The sequence below is a fragment of the Telopea speciosissima genome, chromosome 9 (assembly GCF_018873765.1).
Source record: "Telopea speciosissima isolate NSW1024214 ecotype Mountain lineage chromosome 9, Tspe_v1, whole genome shotgun sequence".
NCBI lineage: Eukaryota > Viridiplantae > Streptophyta > Magnoliopsida > Proteales > Proteaceae > Telopea > Telopea speciosissima.
In genome coordinates, this window is record NC_057924.1 from 10,941,400 (window position 1) to 10,959,220 (window position 17,821).

A 17,821-nucleotide genomic window follows, 5' to 3' on the forward strand; every position below is an offset into this window, starting at 1 on the left:
TGTTTAGGAATAATAATACTGCATGCATGAAATACACCAACATCTGTTCTATTTTAAGTCCTCAAGATACAACAATTAGAAAAGGTAAAGCTCACATAGATCAACTCCCACGCATATGTTTAAGTTCTTAAGGAGGTTGGATTATGTAGACACAACCATCATGATCAAGGCTGCTTTATTTCTTAGATAATGAAACTAGAAGATAAATTTTCACATATATCAACTAGGCATTGGTTTTGTACATATATGCTGACAAAGAGGTTGGCCTAATCTAAAAGTGCTTATGGAACCAGCAAAATCTTCCCAATATGCTTGCTGCTTTCCATGAGCTGGTGAGCTTCTGCTGCTTCAGCCAATGGAAAGGACTTGTAAACAATAGGTTTTACCTTGCCTGCAGTAATTGCTGGCCAAACATTCTTCTCCACCTCACTCACAATCACTGCTTTGTTTTCAGGGCTTCTATTCCTCGAGCCCGCAGCTGCATGAATAGGACTTCCATTAGCACTTGTACAACATACTATCTAAAATAAAGCATAAAACACATTAAATGAGTTGGATATAACAGCATTAACCAGTTTCTCAATGTAAATGCGGAGAATCAGACTAACCCCTTGTCACAAACAGAAAGTAGCTTGTAATTCAAAATCCATGGTGCAATTCTGAACCAACTAAAATGAAAAGAAAGCCACCAAACAGCCCCGTTCATGTTCATGCATGAACAGTGAAGACCTAGAGAAACATACCTATCATTTTATGTTTAATGACTACGAATAGACAAATATGGTTGCTTGCCGCCTTGCTCACAAAATAATCACTTTAGGATTCTGATTGATTAACTTCAGAGACACTATATTGGACCACCGACCACATAACCAAGGAAAGTAAGAAGATCCAAAAATACCTTGTACTGTAAGGCGTCTTGCAAGCAAGCCTGTAAGATTCACTTCTGTAACTACTCCACCCATGAAGCCAATAATAAAAAGCCTACCATCAACATTTAAGCTGTCAAGGTTTCGCTGGAAGTAGGGACCCCCAACATTGTCCAGTATAACATCAACACCTGCCATAAGACATGTAGAGGCTTAAGTTCCACTCAGTAAGCAGGAAGTGAGACTCCCAAATCTTGCAATTGTCCAGGAATTGCACTGTTTTCAAGCAAGATAACCATCAGTAGCAATATTTCATTAAGCCTGTGGTTTGAAATTGAAGTAGATATCAAAGCAAGAGCTAGACCTTTCCCTCCTGTTTCTTCCTTCACCCGTGCAACAAAATCTTCAGTCTTATAATTGATGCAGACATCGGCTCCAAGATCCTTGCAGAAAGCCAATTTCTCCTCACTCCCTAATAGAGAAGAAACATTTAACAATATGAGAATCATGGATAATGTATATACTGCACACATGAGTTCTAAGGTTCAGCACTGTTGGACCTGCAGTGACAAATACCCTCACTCCTTGGTGTTTAGCTATCTGAATTGCAAATGTGCCGATTCCACTAGATGCACCGTGAATCTGAAATTATTTTTCATATGTCCTCAGTTCATATATAATTTTTGCTGGGTAAATGAAGTAGGTAAATGTTGCAAATCTGATCAGTTGGACATAATTACACTCAATTTTATGTCCCCAATAGGTTATATGGGTCATGGGCTAATCACTCAGGGGTTTTCTGTTGTAATGGGCCACTTCTATAAGCCCGAGTATGAGGGGACTATGACCCATTCAAGATTGGGTGTTAGCTTCTAGTTTCTATTTTCCATTTTCTGAAGGTTTAGACTGGAATGAGTGCATATTGAGTTACTATTTTGGGTTGTTTCTATTATGTTAAAGAACTGTCTATTCAATTTTAGAAATTATAGAAGCTCTAGAAAAATTTTATCTTCAGATTCCTTGGTTCTGAAGTCCAGAAATTGAGGGACATTTCTAATTTTGAGTTGTGCTAAAAATAGAAAGTTTAGGGGTTAGTTTTTATAAATTAGTGGTCTAATATACTATGCAGTGGATTTTGGAAGTAATGAACAAGAATTGTGGAGTCTCTGGCATGCAATTCAATGGAGTTTCTGTGAGCTTCTTGTGGTTAAAATCTCATGGTCACGGCCTGGTTGAGTTGTGTTTTCACTGCTGCTGTAGCTACTTTCAAAATATTTTAATCTAATCTTATTCCAGTATTAAAAACGTCATTCTATAGCCATTTATGTTGGCTGCGATTGCTCTGTTTTGAAGCTTGGTTTTAGACCTCAGTTCATATGTATCTCTCACACTTCACCTCGGATCTCTTCTGCCATTTCCTGTTAAACTATTCTGCTGAATAACACCATTGAACTCCGTGTCCAGATCTTGTTTCATACCATTCCAGAAACCATCCCCTGTTCTAGCCGGCACCCTCTTCTAGGCTAATCAGACTTCTGAAATTTCTCTTAGATTCCAATCGCTAATTGGTCCTCATGAGCCATCAGTCCTTTATTTCACTTTACCACTCACTTGCTTCCAATGGCTTGCAAGAAGCGGAACTAGATCCCAAGTGTCTTTATTTAAGGCTTAAAGTTCCTCAGTAATTGCTTGTTGCCAACAGGACTGGCCCACGACTTCCGAAAAGTGATGTTGAAACAGTGGAAGAACAACTACCTTCCAGAGCATACCTTGGCCCCATTAAAAAAAAAACATTTAAAGAAAAGGAGCCTAAAGGTGAAGAGAAAACTGAAGTAATCAGAGTAAATTGTGACGATAAAGAAGAGACAATGCTTGAACCTTCTAAGATAGAAGACCAACATGTTAAAGATTCTACTGAAGAGATCCAAGTTGAATAGATCAAGGTAGACGAAATTGAAACAGTGGTAGATGTGGCAATGATCGAGAACACTCCACAAGAAATCGTCAACATTCATGATGCTTTTCTTGAAGAGGTAGAGCTCATGCCTCAAGTGTTTGATGAGAATGCTCCCAAAGCTATAGACTCTACGGACATGACATTAACAGTTGATGTCGATTCAAAGATTGAGCACACTGAGTTTGTTATTCCACCAGAATATTTTGAAGAACAGACCCCTCACTTTCAAGACTACATTCCCAACTTCAAGGAGCTATCGGAGTTTTGTTACGGTCTTAAGCAGGACAATCATAACACAAAGCTAATCCTCAAATGTCTAAAACTTGAGCTCGAGTTTTTTCTAGGCCGGAGAGAGTGGATCCTACCCAACCAGGCCTTCATGGGCCAGGTCTATTGACGTGGATCATAATTAGTCCACATAAGCCCAAGATTATTGATCTTAATGGGTCAGGCCTAGGCCCAAGCCTAAGGTCAATATTGGGCCAAGCCTAGGTGCAAGCCTAGTCTATGTGTGGAAGGAATCTCTAGAATTATGTTTCATTGTCAATAAAAGAGGCTGCAATGTTAAAAGGGAGACTCCATTGTCAATGGTCCGTGGAAGTTAGGCCAATGTTAGGTGGGACTTTGGTCAATGTTAGTTAAATGTTTGGTGAGAGTTAGGCACATGTTTGGTGACTTTGTTATGATGGGTTAGCCTATAGATAGATGTATTTCCTTTAAGAAGAAGAACAAAAATGAGGAGATGAAAGAGATGAGCTTTGGAAATCTATGGCTTTACTGTGAGAGACAGTTGCAAGGTGAAATACTTTGCATGGTTGGTGAGATGCTGACCAAGGCTTAGGTGGGATACCCGAGTCATATTTTTTTAATTTTCTTTTTCCTATGCAACACCCACAGAAGGAAATAAATTTGCTTATGAATTCTGTTTCCTATTATGTAATAAATTATGTTATTGATTTTGTTGTCCTTATACATTCGATCCTTGTTGCAATTCATCTCCCGCTGGTCTATTTCACTAGTTCGAGATCGACTCGCATTAAAACTTTTATCCTATCCTTCAATAGCATTTTGCAAGAAGAACCCCCCCACTTACTCCATAGGGCCTCAAGAGAGATAGGATCTGGAGACAAGGTAGATGATGTAGAGGTAGTAGGTTGGCTGGCCTGATCCATCTCAGATGCCTTGCACTTTTTTAGTGCCTAGTGTAAACTGGAGTGACAGGTCGGCTAGAAGGAGATGGCACCTTAGTGGGACCAAATGAAAAAGCTCCTTTGTGGGTCCAGGCTCCCCACTTAACTCGTCAATGGAAGAAGAAGAGAGCAAGGATAAAGATTTCGGTGCCGATGTAGGTTTCGACCAGCCAGAAACCGAAATTTGGTGGAAACTGGTCGAAACCTGGTATTTTTTGGGTAAAACTCGACATGTGATGGGCTGGTCAAAACTGATTGAAACTATCGAAACTACTACCGAAACTGGGTTGGTTGAATTGGTTAAAAAATGGTCAAACTTGGTATTTTTTGGTCGAAACTATCAAAATTTCCAAAATATTGTCGAAACTGATTGAAACCAGTCGAAACTTGGTATTTTTTAAAGTCCCCTAAGGTTTCGTCTCAGTTAGCTGCAAAACCAAGTTGTCTCGGTTTCAACCGAGATTTAGTTCCGTGGAAGAGAGACAAAGGTATGACTGTCTCAATAATCCTATTTTTAGTTTTTACCCCTAAATAGGGAAGGGAGTGGATTTTCCATGATGGCTGGTGTCAATGAAGGGGCAGACTCCCCTGAAAATAGGCTTGGTCCTCAAAGAAAGTAACGTGCCTCGACACATACATCTTGTGAGAAGAGGAACCATAACAGCTATATACCCTTTTTGCCCATATGAGTATCTAGGAACCATAACAGCTATACCCTTCTTGTGAGAAGAGGAACCATAACAGCTATACCCTTCTTGTGAGAAGAGAATCATAAATGCCTTTGGTGAAAGCTTGTCAGGGCTGATGAACGGAAGAAGAACATAACATCTGCATCCAAAGACTCGTCAGTCCTAACCATAGGGCTGCTCGACCTTGAAATCAGACTAGCTTACCCTTGGTTATTGAATACCGTAAATCTCCTATTTTGCCCTGTTTCCTGTTAAAATCCCATACAGACCTGATCGTGCCTTCCTGAAGTTGAGAGAGAATTTCCATATTTTGTCCACTGGTAGGTCTGAGCCCAAGGGTGACTCGATCCAAGTTTCAGCCTTCTCTGATCTCTGGATGGTTAGATATCGGAAATCTATTCAATCTGTCCTGCACTAGCTCTTGTTCTATTTCCCTACGATTGGCCCTAATTCCTTAGTTTAGAGTTAGGGTTTGTGAGTTGCCACCAGCAAAACAGTTTTCAGTCCATATACTTATGCATGCATGAGTAATTCATTTTGAGGGGTATCTAACAGGTTTCATCAGATGCATGTATACACATGCATTGATAAAAATAAAAATAGAAAATAAAAAATCTAAACTTAAACCTTCTGTAGTATATTTACTCAACAGGTACCTACCTTTGCTCCCTATTTCTCCTTTTTTCTGTTGAGCAATTCATACCAGCTTTCTTACAGACCAATTACAAACACTTTTTCTTAATAGCAACCCATTTATTGAAGCAGATATTGTAAAAAATAAATGGATGTGCATGGCCCTTGATAGAGTACAATAGCAGAAATGAGTTTTAATTTTTATTGACCCCCCAATAGTTGTCTGTCATTTGAATGCATATGCATAGGCCCTGGCCATTTCTAAAGACTTTCTTCCTCCATATATTAGAACAAATATTACTTAAACATTATGTTCAGCTTTGTAGTTTCAACAGAAAAGGGAAAAAAGATGGAGCTATTTCCCAGAGTATATGAAATAAAATATGATCCCTGCTTGTTATATTCCAGCCATGCGGGACAAAAGCATTCAATTTCACTAGATATATCATGACCAGAAAAAAATTGATATGAGGATGTACCAGGAATGTTTCCCCTGCAGACAGCCGACTCATCATAAAAACAGTTGACCAGACAGTGCAAGCCACCTCAGGAAAGGCAGCAGCATCCTTCAAAGAAATGCCTGGTGGAACAGGAAGAACTTGTCCAGCAGGTACAGCTACTTTTTCAGCATAGCCCCCTCCACTAAGAAGAGCACACACCTGAACAATATATTTCAAGAATCAGCACATGGCCAAGATGGTGAATGCAGTTGGCATTTTAGTAGCATATATGTTGGGTACAGAAGAGGGAACCAGACCGAGGACTTCGATTGAATTGTTTTGCTATTCTTGATCACATAACCAGGTTACAGGAAACACATTAATAGTAGTAAACTATGCTTCTTCTCCCATTTGGGAGGAGATGGGGAGGAAGGGAAAGGACATTCAGCCATAGGCCATCCACCCTCCCAACGGCCCAAACCCTTCGGAATTGGCATGTTAAATAATCAGCTTACCTCAATTGCATGATCCTAGGACTCCATCTTTTATCGAAAACTTGGACATTTGTAATATAGTATCTGTCATAGGGAAGTACTTAAACTAGTTATGAAAACCATTAGCAGTAATCCAACAACAGATCAACAAAAGTAAGATAGACCCAACAAGGGATTTCAAGCTTAGAGTAGTAGTAGAACATCTCCTCCTTTTCTTCTACGCTTGTTTATATAAATGGTCAAGTTTGCTTAACCCGAAAAAAGACCATAAAAACAAATGCAGGATAAACTGATCAAAATATGAGAACAAGCATCATAATTTGAAGTAAATAATACTTGGAAATTTATTTACAACAGCATAAAATAAGCAAGTGAGAGATAGAAAACAGAAGACAATGTTTCCTTAATGTTGTCCTAATTCTATTAACATAGACAAACAGTTCTGAACGGATTCAAAAACCTGATCACCGATTTTCCAGCGGCTGACATTATTCCCGACAGCTTCGACGATTCCGGAACACTCAAGGCCTGGATAAGGACTTGCTCCTTTCGGAGGAGGATGCGATCCTCTCCTTTGAATAGTGTCAGCTCTGTTTACTGCAGTTGCCTCGATCTCAATCAAGACTTCGTCGTCTCCGATTTTAGGATTTTCAACTTCTTGCAGCTGAAGAACTTCCGGACCGCCAAAGCTCGTTATTACTACGGCTTTCATTGTTACCAGATCTATCGCCGGCGAAGAGTAGAAGCTTTCCACCCAAAAATTTGCCCGACGATTGCTGCAATTAAATTTTAGATTAGGCCAAATAAATAAAGGTTATGTCCAAAAGAAATCTAAGGGAAATGATTTAAAACGGGCCTGGACATGGTGGTTATCGAATTTGAGCCGTCAGATTCATACTCGGGCCAACTTTATTCCCGTTATGTGACGTAAATGCCCTTATGATTCCAATCTAATAGATGAAATGCTCCATTGTACATGTCCAGCACTGCCCGTGCTCCATGTGCTCCATGTGCTAAGAAATGATGAGTTTTATTTTTTTTTGAGTACGAAGAAGATTGATTGATGATAAACATGTGTACAGGACTACAGGGCAACAAAGATTGTTGAGTCACAAAGTAGTGATCGACCAATCTGTCATACACATGATAGGCAAGGCTTTCCTTGCTCGACATCTGCAATTAAATTCAGTCTATGGAACAAAAAGAAAATAAACAGGCATAAAATGAAAACATAACTCGCAAACATCATCGATGGCAGCTGAAACATCAAGAGGTGGGACACGGTTTGGATCTTCAATAAAGGTAATAATCTCCTTATTGTTTGATACAACAAAGAGATTAGTGATTCTTAAGTCCCGAGCTTGCATTAAAGCTACTTCATGGCTAGGGTTTCTGATTGGATTGTAGACGAAATAGAGAGCGCCTTAAGAGAGCGGCCATTGTGTTCCCTAAAAATAATGCCTAGATTTGCAACATTGCAATGTTTGGATTGTAAGCGAAGAAAAAAAATATAATAAAACAAAAATAATGATCAATTACATGATAATATAATATCATAATCTTTTTCCTCAATTTCAATTTTTTTTTTCTTATCTAGCCTTCCAAACATGACCTGAATGCATGAACCAACCACCATAAGGCGGCTTGACGCCTGATATATCCCTATACGCTGTTCAGTGATGTCTGCTGTTGATCTCCTCTCTTTCGTTGTCGTTATTTTAGGCTTGAACATGAACAAATGAGAATCCTTTATGTTCTTTACTGGCATATCTGAGGAGACTAAGACAAATATCTTGGCCTCTCCCCTAATTATGGCCAAACTTATTGTTCACCATCGTATGCCTATCCTTGATAATCCAAGGAAAAAAGCTTCAACCATGGAAAGCTAGATCATATCCTTTGTTGGTAGGTCGGTGCTGGTTAAGTAAGTCATGCATAGCTCTTATATTTATTAGACTGGTATTTTTGGCCTACCTCAATCCATCATCTTGAAAGTGGAATCTACGATGAGTGCCTTTTTATGTAAAGGCATTGACGATGATAAATTTCTCCACACCATCAATTGGAAAGTTTAGTGTGCCTTCCCAAACAAGAAGGGGGTATTGGTTTGAGAAGAATTAAAGAAGTTAATCTTGCAGGTATTTTAAAGCTCGTTTGGTAATTGACACCTAAAAGTAAGAGTTTATGGGTGGACTGAATCCATATATCTTAAGGAGAATTCTATTTGGACAATTTCTTGCCCCTTAGATGCTTCTTGGCCTTGGTGCAAGATCTTGAAATAAGGACATTTGATCGCTCTAGTTATCAATTCCAAATTGAATGATGGAGCCTCCACCTTCCTTTGGCTAGATAACTGGCACCCCCTGAGGGTCCTTCTCAATGTCTATGGAGATTCCATTTGTTACCTTTCCAGGATTGACAAACTTGCCAAAGTATCTTCCATTTTCATCAATAGGTGTTGGTGTATTGGTCGGGTTTTCCCTCCTAGTATGCTTGAGGCTCGTAGAGCTTGTGAGGGAATTAGTAGGAGGCCTAGGGGATTCAAGGATCTTGTGGGGTGGAGTGCTTCCCATTTTGGTCGCTTCTCCTTTTCTGTTTGGAATCTAGTGAGAGCATCGGCCATCCTGGTGTCCTGTTTCGAAGTGGTTTGGTTCAAGATCCACATCCCTAGGCGGCTAGGCATAGCTTTATTGTGTGGAGAGTCCTGACTAGACTCTTCCAACTCAAGCCTTTCTCCAAGATAGACATGTTCCCTCGCCATCCTCGTTTTTTGTGGAATGCAGTAGAGGATATTGACCATTTATTCTTCCGCTGCCCCTTCTCAAAGCAATTTTGGGAAGGGATTCTGTGTAAATATTAGTTTACGAATTGGAGGATTGGAGACCTTAAGGTTGAATGGAGGTGAATTAGGAAATACTTTAAAGGGAAGTCCTTTTTAGACTCAATTGGTAAGACTGCTTGGACCTATCATCTATCATATTTGGATGGAGAAGAATCATAAGAACTGGGCTAGGCGTTCTAGAACCATCCACCAAATCTGGGAATCAATCTCATTTGAGATTAGGGGTAAGGTGCAATCCTTCCAAGAGACTCCTGTATTGACACTCCACGCAATAGGTTTAAGGTTACTTCTTGGGATTTACCGACTCGGCTTGTACCTCCCGTTGCTTCCAGTTCTAAGGGTGGTTTTTTTTTTTTTTTTTTTTGATGGAAAAAGAGGAAAATATATTAGAATAAGCAAGAAAGAGTATTTACAATATTGTCATTGAGCATCATCGGCTCTTGGGATTTACAAACATACTTGATAATAGCATTGAAAGAGTTCAATATAGACTCATGTGGACTAGTTCGAAACAGAACTGTGTTGACCAATATACTAGTTTGAAGAAGAAACTTGATAGTTGCTAGAGGACGAATAGAACTTGTAGGATTATGAATCATCTCAACTGCATCCTTGTTAATGCACCAAACTTCCTTGATAGAGTAGCCATTCATTCGCACATAATCCAAACCTTGAGAGATACCAAAAAATTCTGATTCTATAGTGTCAGTAGTGTTCAAACAACCTGCAGCAAAAGTTGTACAATCCCCCTTGAAAGAAATAGCAAAAACCCAATCCGAACTGTTTATGATCATGGATGTATAGTTTTTTTCTTTTTGGCTCTCTCTGGCCTTTCTTGTAAGGATCCCCTTTTATTTCCTGCTGAATATATTGGTTATTCATCACCCCCCCCCCCCCCCACATATATATATCACTTCTAACTGATGCATTCAAGATTTTCTTGCATATGACCATGCCACCTCTATTGACTTGTCTCTCAATTTATTATGTTTTAGAGCTACTCCAAAATCACATATAATGTGTTCATTTCTTATTTTATATTTTATAGTCTTACCACTCATGCATCTCCACATCCCCACCTCTGCTATACTAATTTTATTTATAAGTTTTTAATTTTTTTTTCTGTACCACCCAACTGTTAACTTCATACTGTAAAAAAATTTCTTAGACTTTTAATGGAATGCATCGATTACATTACAGACCATAAGCACCTCTCCACATCTTTAACCTGGCTTTACTTATTTGTTTCACATCTTCCTCAATTTCTCCTTTTACTTGTGATTGAATCTAGGTGTTGGGTCTGTAAGAGAATATATATTCTTTTAATGGGAAAAATGAGATACCAATGATATAATATAATACTTCCTAAATAAATAAGGGAAAATATCTACCATCCCCTCAAAGTTTGCCTAATATCAATCCAGTACCTAAGTTTTGAAAAATATATATCCCTCCCCTACTTAATAAAGATTATATCAACCGTACGTTAAAAAACACTATTAAGTAATGACATGGCATGTACAAAATTTTCAAAACCCCAAAATACCTTTCATGTCATTTTATTCCAATTTTACCCATCCTGCTTTCCCTTTTCGTCTTCTTTTCCCATTTCCTATTTTTCCTCTGTGCTGCTTCTTCGTCTTCCGCTAGCACCACCTCCACCTCTGCCGTCTCCGATCCATCACCAAAGACAAGCCCAGCCATCACCATTTGCACCGTCGTAAACCACTGATGCCTCGAATCAATCATTAGCTTCAACACAGGACATCATCCGCACCGTCGTGTCTATCCCACTGTTTCTCCGCCTCGTGTGACCGTGTCGACCCCAGGTATGCGATTCTTAGTTTCGTCTCGCATAGTTGCCCCATCGCCACTCCTCCTATCCACCGCAATGCTGGTGCCATTAATTGCAAGCAGCTCCACCGCCCACATTAAATGTGACATCGAGTCTTCCCCATCCTCCACTTAGTCAACAAAGCACCGAATTCAACCATGCCTGTTAAATCTCCGATCATCCATTTTGTCTTTTCTTCTCTAGTGTCTCACCCTCGTCGTTTCTTCTCTCTACATTTGTTCTACTCACTGCATTTCGTCTACTTCATTCTACCTTTTTTTTCTTTCTTATATCTTGTTTGTCTTTTCTTCTCTAATGTGCCATCCACCCAGTTTCTTCCCTCTTCCCATTTATTCTACACTAAATGAATAGAGAGAAGAAAAACCGTTCTTCTCCGAACGCGGCGGAGATCGAACCCATTGAACCAAACCCAACAGCTCCAGTAGCCATTAACAGTAGTAGCAGAAATGAGGAGGGAAGAAACGCAGAATCCCTTCTGGGGAAACATCTCTAGTTGGGTTTTGTTGCGATTGGGTTTTCCTCGTCCAACGATACTTATTGATGTTAAAAGAATTTTTCTCTGAGCTGAATGCCAAAAATTGAAGTTCGGACGAACAAGCATACGTTATTTTTTTACAGTTCCAGTGAAACGTTAGAGCTGGGACGCGATGCCCATAAACAGTGCCTTAATCTTCATAAACAAAGGTAGTTACTGCAATTCCTGATAGTTAAAAACGTTGCAAATAGGCCTGAAACAGGCAAGTATCAACCTAAAATCGATTAAAATGACCTTGAATTACTGGGTCGAATTGACTGGATTCAGGATCGATGGTCATTCCGATTCAAATAGATTGATTCAACTAATTCATTTCTGAGTTATCAACTTAGCCAACAGGGAAAAAAAGAGTGAAGAATCAGAAATATATTTGGCATATGTTTCGCAGGAGGGGTTTCGGCGGTGTGGTGGTGGCGGAGGTAGAAGAGGATCGGAGGCGGCAGGGGTGGCGATGATGGTGGTGCTAGCGGAAGAAGAAGAAGCAACACAGAGGAAATGGGAGAAGAAGACGAAAAGGGAAAGTAGGGAAAGGGTAAAATTGAAATAAAGTTATGTGAAGGGTATTTTGGGATTTAAAAATTTTTGTACATGCCATGTCATCACTTAATGCTGGTTTTTAACGGTTGGAATACGGTTTATATAATCTTTATAAAGTAGGGGAGGGGTAGATAATTTTCAAAACTTGGGTATTGGATTAATATTAGGCGAACTTAGAGGGGAGGGGTAGATATTTTCCCAATAAATAATCATTTCAGGTCATATCGGGTTCGACCTGAATCAGTCTCTCTTTGGTTTGCTTAAAATTCTTGAAACCAGAATCAAACAATTCCCAAAGAAAAAAATACTGTGCAATCATATTTAGTAATATTTTGTGAATCAAATAAACCCCCAAAGAAAAAACTGTGCAATCATATTTAGTAATTTCTCTCTCTGGTAATGAGCAATCACATGTAAGTATTTGAAGATACATTCTGTACCTTTTGCAACTGTTCCTAGAGCCTATTAGAAAGCCAAATTGAAAAATTAAGTGTGAGAGAAAAAGGGTGGGTGGGGTGAGAGGAACCATGAGGCAGATAGTATCCCAATGAAACTAAATGTGACTATACACAGCCAACTGGTTGCCCTCCCAACAGATAGGCTGGAGCAATATCCTCATTCTCATCGGATGAGCCATGAAATTTCACGGAGGATGGCTGTGTAAGAATCCCATCCAGAGATTGGTCCATTAAGTCTTTCCAAAACTGATTCAAAGATACTAAAGCTCTGTCCAAACATTCGAAATGATCATTACTAATGGAACTGAAAGTCTGTAAATTGATCAGAAGATTCGTCTAATTGGCTAAAATCCATTGATTGAACAAAAGTGAACATTATGGAAAAACATATTGAATATATGAAGAGAAGTTCTATACCTCATTAAACTGTTCTTTTACGGCAACTTTAATCTTAAAAATTGGACTTGAGAAATCAACTTGAATATACACTGCATGTCTGTCTTTTTGGAGGGGTTGGGGGTGTGTGAAGCACATTGGTTTCATTTTATTATTTCATCACTTTTTCTGTAAATATCTTTGTTGATACCTATAAATGGTGCACTACTGCACTCCTTTAATTGGTTGTAATTTGTGCATGGGGAACCAATCATGTTGCAGGGTAACTGCTCTGTTTCCCTTGATGGAAAGACAGGGATGATTACTTTTCTTTTCTTCAGGCAGAAACAACTCAAACAAGTAATATTTAACAACAAATGAAAATGAAGAAAGTATAGCATATATTGGCAGGACAGAGGATAAGTAAAACAAAAAATTACTGAATCAATAAAAATTTAATAAAAGTGCTTGTACCTGATTAATGGATTGTGGAGGCTCGAGAGTTGCTGCAGCTGAAAGCACTGATACAAGAACTTGTGTTTCTAGTACAAGGTTCAATTAATTTATCCTGAAAAAACAAAGCAACTATCAGAAAAGTCCATATTTCCATTAAACATAATTGGACAGAATGCATTGAGGTTTAGCATAATTTTATTTTAGAAAGAGCAACTACCAAAGAAATTTCTCTTTCTGAAGGCAAGAGCAACTTGCATATGCTAACAAAGCCTCTTGGAGGAACTTGGCTAGATAGACAACAGATAAGCAGGGAATGTTTGATATCTATGGTACTGCTTTGGGGGGGGGGGGGGGGATCCTGTGATACGTGATTAGCCTTTTGTTATTTATTCATCCTATACCACTCCTGTATTGTAAGCCCTACTCTTACTAAGAACAGTATGTCGTGAGGAGCTTTGAGGCATTCATACTTTCAATTTTCTTTTTCTCTTCTCCTTTATTCTTCCTCTCTGGCTCCTATAGTCTGATTTTCCTCAAATAAAGAATGAAACGAGAGCATAAGCTTTATTTATCCTTCTCTTTTGGGGCAAATGCATGTTTTAACTTCAAAGAAGTCAAAATTTGACTTGGGGATAGTGTATTCAATATCATTTTAGCCAGAAATGCAAATGTTGTAGGCACTCACAAGCTGATGGAAGTAAGACTTAACTGTGAGCAAGTCGATAACTGAAGAGACGAATCACTATAAACATCAACGTACAGAGAGACAAAGTTGCCTTTCAAGGATCCTGAATATCTATTCGACCCATCCGGTTTCCAATCCCTAAGATAAAGGACAGGTATTCCAAAAGGGATTCTGAAGGGGAGTAATCAAAGCTCTTATGAAAGAGCATGCTGGAGACAGGTTACAAGTATGCTACCATTTGACTGGAGCAATTTAAGAATGAAAATATGATGGTCTCAAGACTTAATAATGCTCCACAGCAGTTCAATCTGCATATAATTAAAGTGGCCTAAAAAAACAAAGAAATTAGATTTTTCAAGGGTGCTTCTTTAGTGCTATATGGCCCCAAGATTAGAAAGTACCTTGTGAGTTTGATGTCTTACCAAGATTACCTCCTGTTCATTTGAATGGTAATATGATGAGTCAAACGTGAAGAGCTTTGGGATCATCTCTGATCGCATTTGGTTAGAGACTTTGAATTACAGTAATTTACAAGAAAAAGCAGTCTGTACACTGTGGATGCTATACTATTGCTCCAGCCCACATGGGGCCCTCTACAAAAGAAAACCTAAACCCCTTACAAAATGCTTTAATACTAGCTCATATACTCAAACCTACTCATTTACAAAATCCTCCCATGTATCCCAATACAAAAGGTATTAACCTCCCTGAATTCTGGTACAATAGAAAACCAGCTATAGTCTAGCCTCATAGCCTTCTGTGCAACAGAGGTAGATAATTCTTCCTTGCGTTCAAAATGCGGCATTTCTCTCCTGCCAAATGCACCAACATATTGTAAATGGAACCAGCTCCTCAGAACATCCATTCTTCTCTCCAAAGGACAACCTTCCCATTCACCCATCCTAGCAAGGCGGGAGCTTAGAAAAGCCAGCTCACCCTCATCACCGAGAGGTAACCCCCACACTTCTAATGTGAAAAAAAATAAATAAAAGGGATGAAAAACATACTCATTTGGAACCAGAAAGATGCAAAAATGCATTAAAGGGCATGCCCTATTCCATTTTCTGGTCATTTCAGCACAGCTTGGAAAGGGCTTGTAAATTTCCTTGCTAGTGTGTGTTTGTTTTGGGGGAGGGGGGTTTTAAGTGGGTGAGAAGAGTCCACAATTGTATGCTTATTACTATTACATGAGAGGGACCGAATTGGGGATTTAAGGTAGCTGCTCCAGACATCTCATATCCATGTGATGTAGCATGAATAAATAATGATAGACTCATTTGCTACTAAAAGATTTAATAGTGATAGAAGAATAACATAGCCATTATAAAGAATCTGCAGAAAATGTTGCATTAAACAATGAAAGATCAAGTGTTTATATACATGTATGAACACTAGAGGCTGTACCATCTGACCCTCATGAACTTGAATAAACAAGGATTCCCTATTGCAATCTCCCAAAACCAATGGAACCAAAAGAAACTAAATAATATCCATCCCTACGGACAAATTGCCCTTGTAAAAGTCAAAACCCCTCTCCGATCAGTTCCTCCTACAGTTTGATACTTTTCTTTGTAAGTCTATTCCACTATAATACCAAAGATCCTGAAGCCTTTGATACTGGCTTCAAACTGTCATCACCAATAGAAGGCTCATCAGAGTCATTGATCCTCCTCCGCTTTTGACCTCCCACTGCAGATTCTTCAACAATACTCACAGATAATTGAACCTTTGTATCATTGGCCAAATCTGGAGCAGTTTGAACTTGAACACTCTCTGCTTCTTTGGTATTGTCAGTATCCTCTGATACGAATGGATGATGTAGAAGCATGGCGGCTGTCCATCTGAACATGCTAGTCCTCACAAAACACCTCTTCAAGAAATCCTTCCCTTCTTTGGACATCTTACTCGGGGTCTCGGGAAATTCCGTGCTGGAGCCGATCAGAGAAAGAAGCTCATCAACATCCATGTCAGACTCGCAATTCCAGGCAGGTTTCCCACTAATCATCTCAGCCACAACACACCCAAGAGCCCATATATCAGAGGGGGCTTCCTGTTCCTTGCGTGCAACAGATTCCGGTGACATATACAGAGGGGTTCCTCTCAAACTCCAAGCTTGGCGTTTATTCTTCCTCTTCCTCTGTTCTCTCATGGTATTTTTGGCGGAACCAAAATCAGCAACCTTCGCGACGTAGTCATTATGACTTGTGTCTAAAGAAGAAGACGAGCAAAGCACGAGCAGAATATTCTGGGGCTTGATATCGCAATGAACGTAACCACGATCATGAATGTGGTGAAGACCCTGAAGAATCGAGCGGGTGTAGCGCCTAACATCGGCCTCAGGCAATCCGCCATGGGAGTTCTTAATCCGAGAAGCTAGGGAACCTCCAGAGGCATATTCCAACAAGACATTGTAGGTTAGCTCACCATTCTCCCTAGTGATCTCGTCTCCGTAGCAGCGCAGAATGTGAGGGCATCCTTCGAGCCTGGTGAGTATCTCCCTTTCCTTCTGAATCGTTCCGGAGTGAGAGACCTCAGCCCATTTCACAGCCATTAATGGTGGGAGATGGTTTCGACGCTTGTTGGCTTTCTGCTTTGCTGTGGCCAAAGAAACAGTGCCGAAGTTCCCTCGAGCAATGGTATCGCCTCTCATCCACATTCCTCGTTGACTCTGTCGCTCCATCTTGGAGCACTCAGAAATCAGAATGTTAGGGTTAGGGTTAGGGATTTTCTCTCTCTTGTAACGAAGAGCTTACAATGGAGCGGGAGTTAGGGTTTTCTAGCTCAAACAAAGAGCTGAGGATTACTTCCGCTGCAATGAGAGAATAACCGAAAGCGTACGCGGGGGTGCTTATTTATAAGTAAAACAGCAGTACAGAAGCAAGTCATGCGATGGCACACGAATGACTAACGAACTCATGTGATGTCCTTCTCTTACATGAATCCCGATTTCCTGTTACGGCGGTGCTGGGTGAACTTCAATCCAGACCGTGTTTCATGGTCGTTGTTTAATTACCGCTGATCTGATGTTGGTAATTATTGTAAAGTACATGGGATTTGTCATTCTGTTGTCTTTACCAACTCCGTTTACACATTTACTCTATTTATTTAAACAAAAATTAAATAAATTTAGAAAGAAATAACGTTACTTGGGCACGTGCGGTATGCTGCCCCTATGGTCAGACACAGGGTCGAATAAAATGTCGAATAAAATGATCGCCACACCCCCAAGAATTTATTATATTTTGGGGTGGGGGAGATTGTGGTGAGAGGTAAAAAAGCATCATGGATAAGAGAGAGGGGAAAGGAAGGAGAGAAATTAGGGTTGAGATAAGATTTAAAAACACGGAATCGGGAAAGGGATTGATCTCTATTGATTTCGATTTTGATTCCAATTATTATTGTTCTAGAATCGGTTGAGATTCAATTATCGTCTTCAGTTGATTTCGAATTGAATTAACCACTGATTTTGCCTGTTTAGACTTCTATGTAGTACTCCTCAATTGACACGTTAGAACAAAATAAACGGATCTTCAATCTAATGATAAGCTTTTAGTTACTTGTCTTCAATCTAATGATAAGCTTCCTTACTTAGATGACTAATCCATGGTTAGAAGTTAACAGGAAAATGCTCCCATTAGAAAAAAAACATTATAAGCTTCCAATAAACTTTCCTTATTATTTAGTCATATTTAAAAATATATATATATATATATATATATATATATATATATTTTTCAAATCCTCAACCGTCAATATTGAAAGAATGCCCAAACAATAACTCAGACTACAAGCCATGCCCTAGAACT

At 39.4% G+C, this 17,821-nt stretch overlaps 2 protein-coding genes across 2 annotated transcripts in view; both read right to left on the bottom strand.

Annotated features, from left to right (window-relative positions):
• Window positions 1-17,821, bottom strand: part of LOC122639799 (quinone oxidoreductase PIG3-like) — a 21,772-nt gene continuing 3,951 nt past the window's right edge. The window contains exons 2-8 of the mRNA XM_043832776.1: window positions 14,978-14,981; window positions 6,733-7,018; window positions 5,818-5,997; window positions 1,430-1,511; window positions 1,234-1,341; window positions 902-1,060; window positions 1-478 (exon numbers count right to left, since the gene is read on the bottom strand). Coding sequence (XP_043688711.1) covers window positions 282-478; window positions 902-1,060; window positions 1,234-1,341; window positions 1,430-1,511; window positions 5,818-5,997; window positions 6,733-6,984 — 978 coding nt within the window. The 5' untranslated portion in view covers window positions 6,985-7,018; window positions 14,978-14,981 and the 3' untranslated portion in view covers window positions 1-281. The remainder of the gene's footprint in view (window positions 479-901; window positions 1,061-1,233; window positions 1,342-1,429; window positions 1,512-5,817; window positions 5,998-6,732; window positions 7,019-14,977; window positions 14,982-17,821) is intronic.
• Window positions 15,601-16,722, bottom strand: LOC122638632 (mitogen-activated protein kinase kinase kinase 20-like). Its single transcript, XM_043831490.1, has one exon. The coding sequence runs from the start codon at window positions 16,693-16,695 to the stop codon at window positions 15,601-15,603; it is 1,095 nt and encodes a 364-aa protein (XP_043687425.1). The 5' UTR covers window positions 16,696-16,722.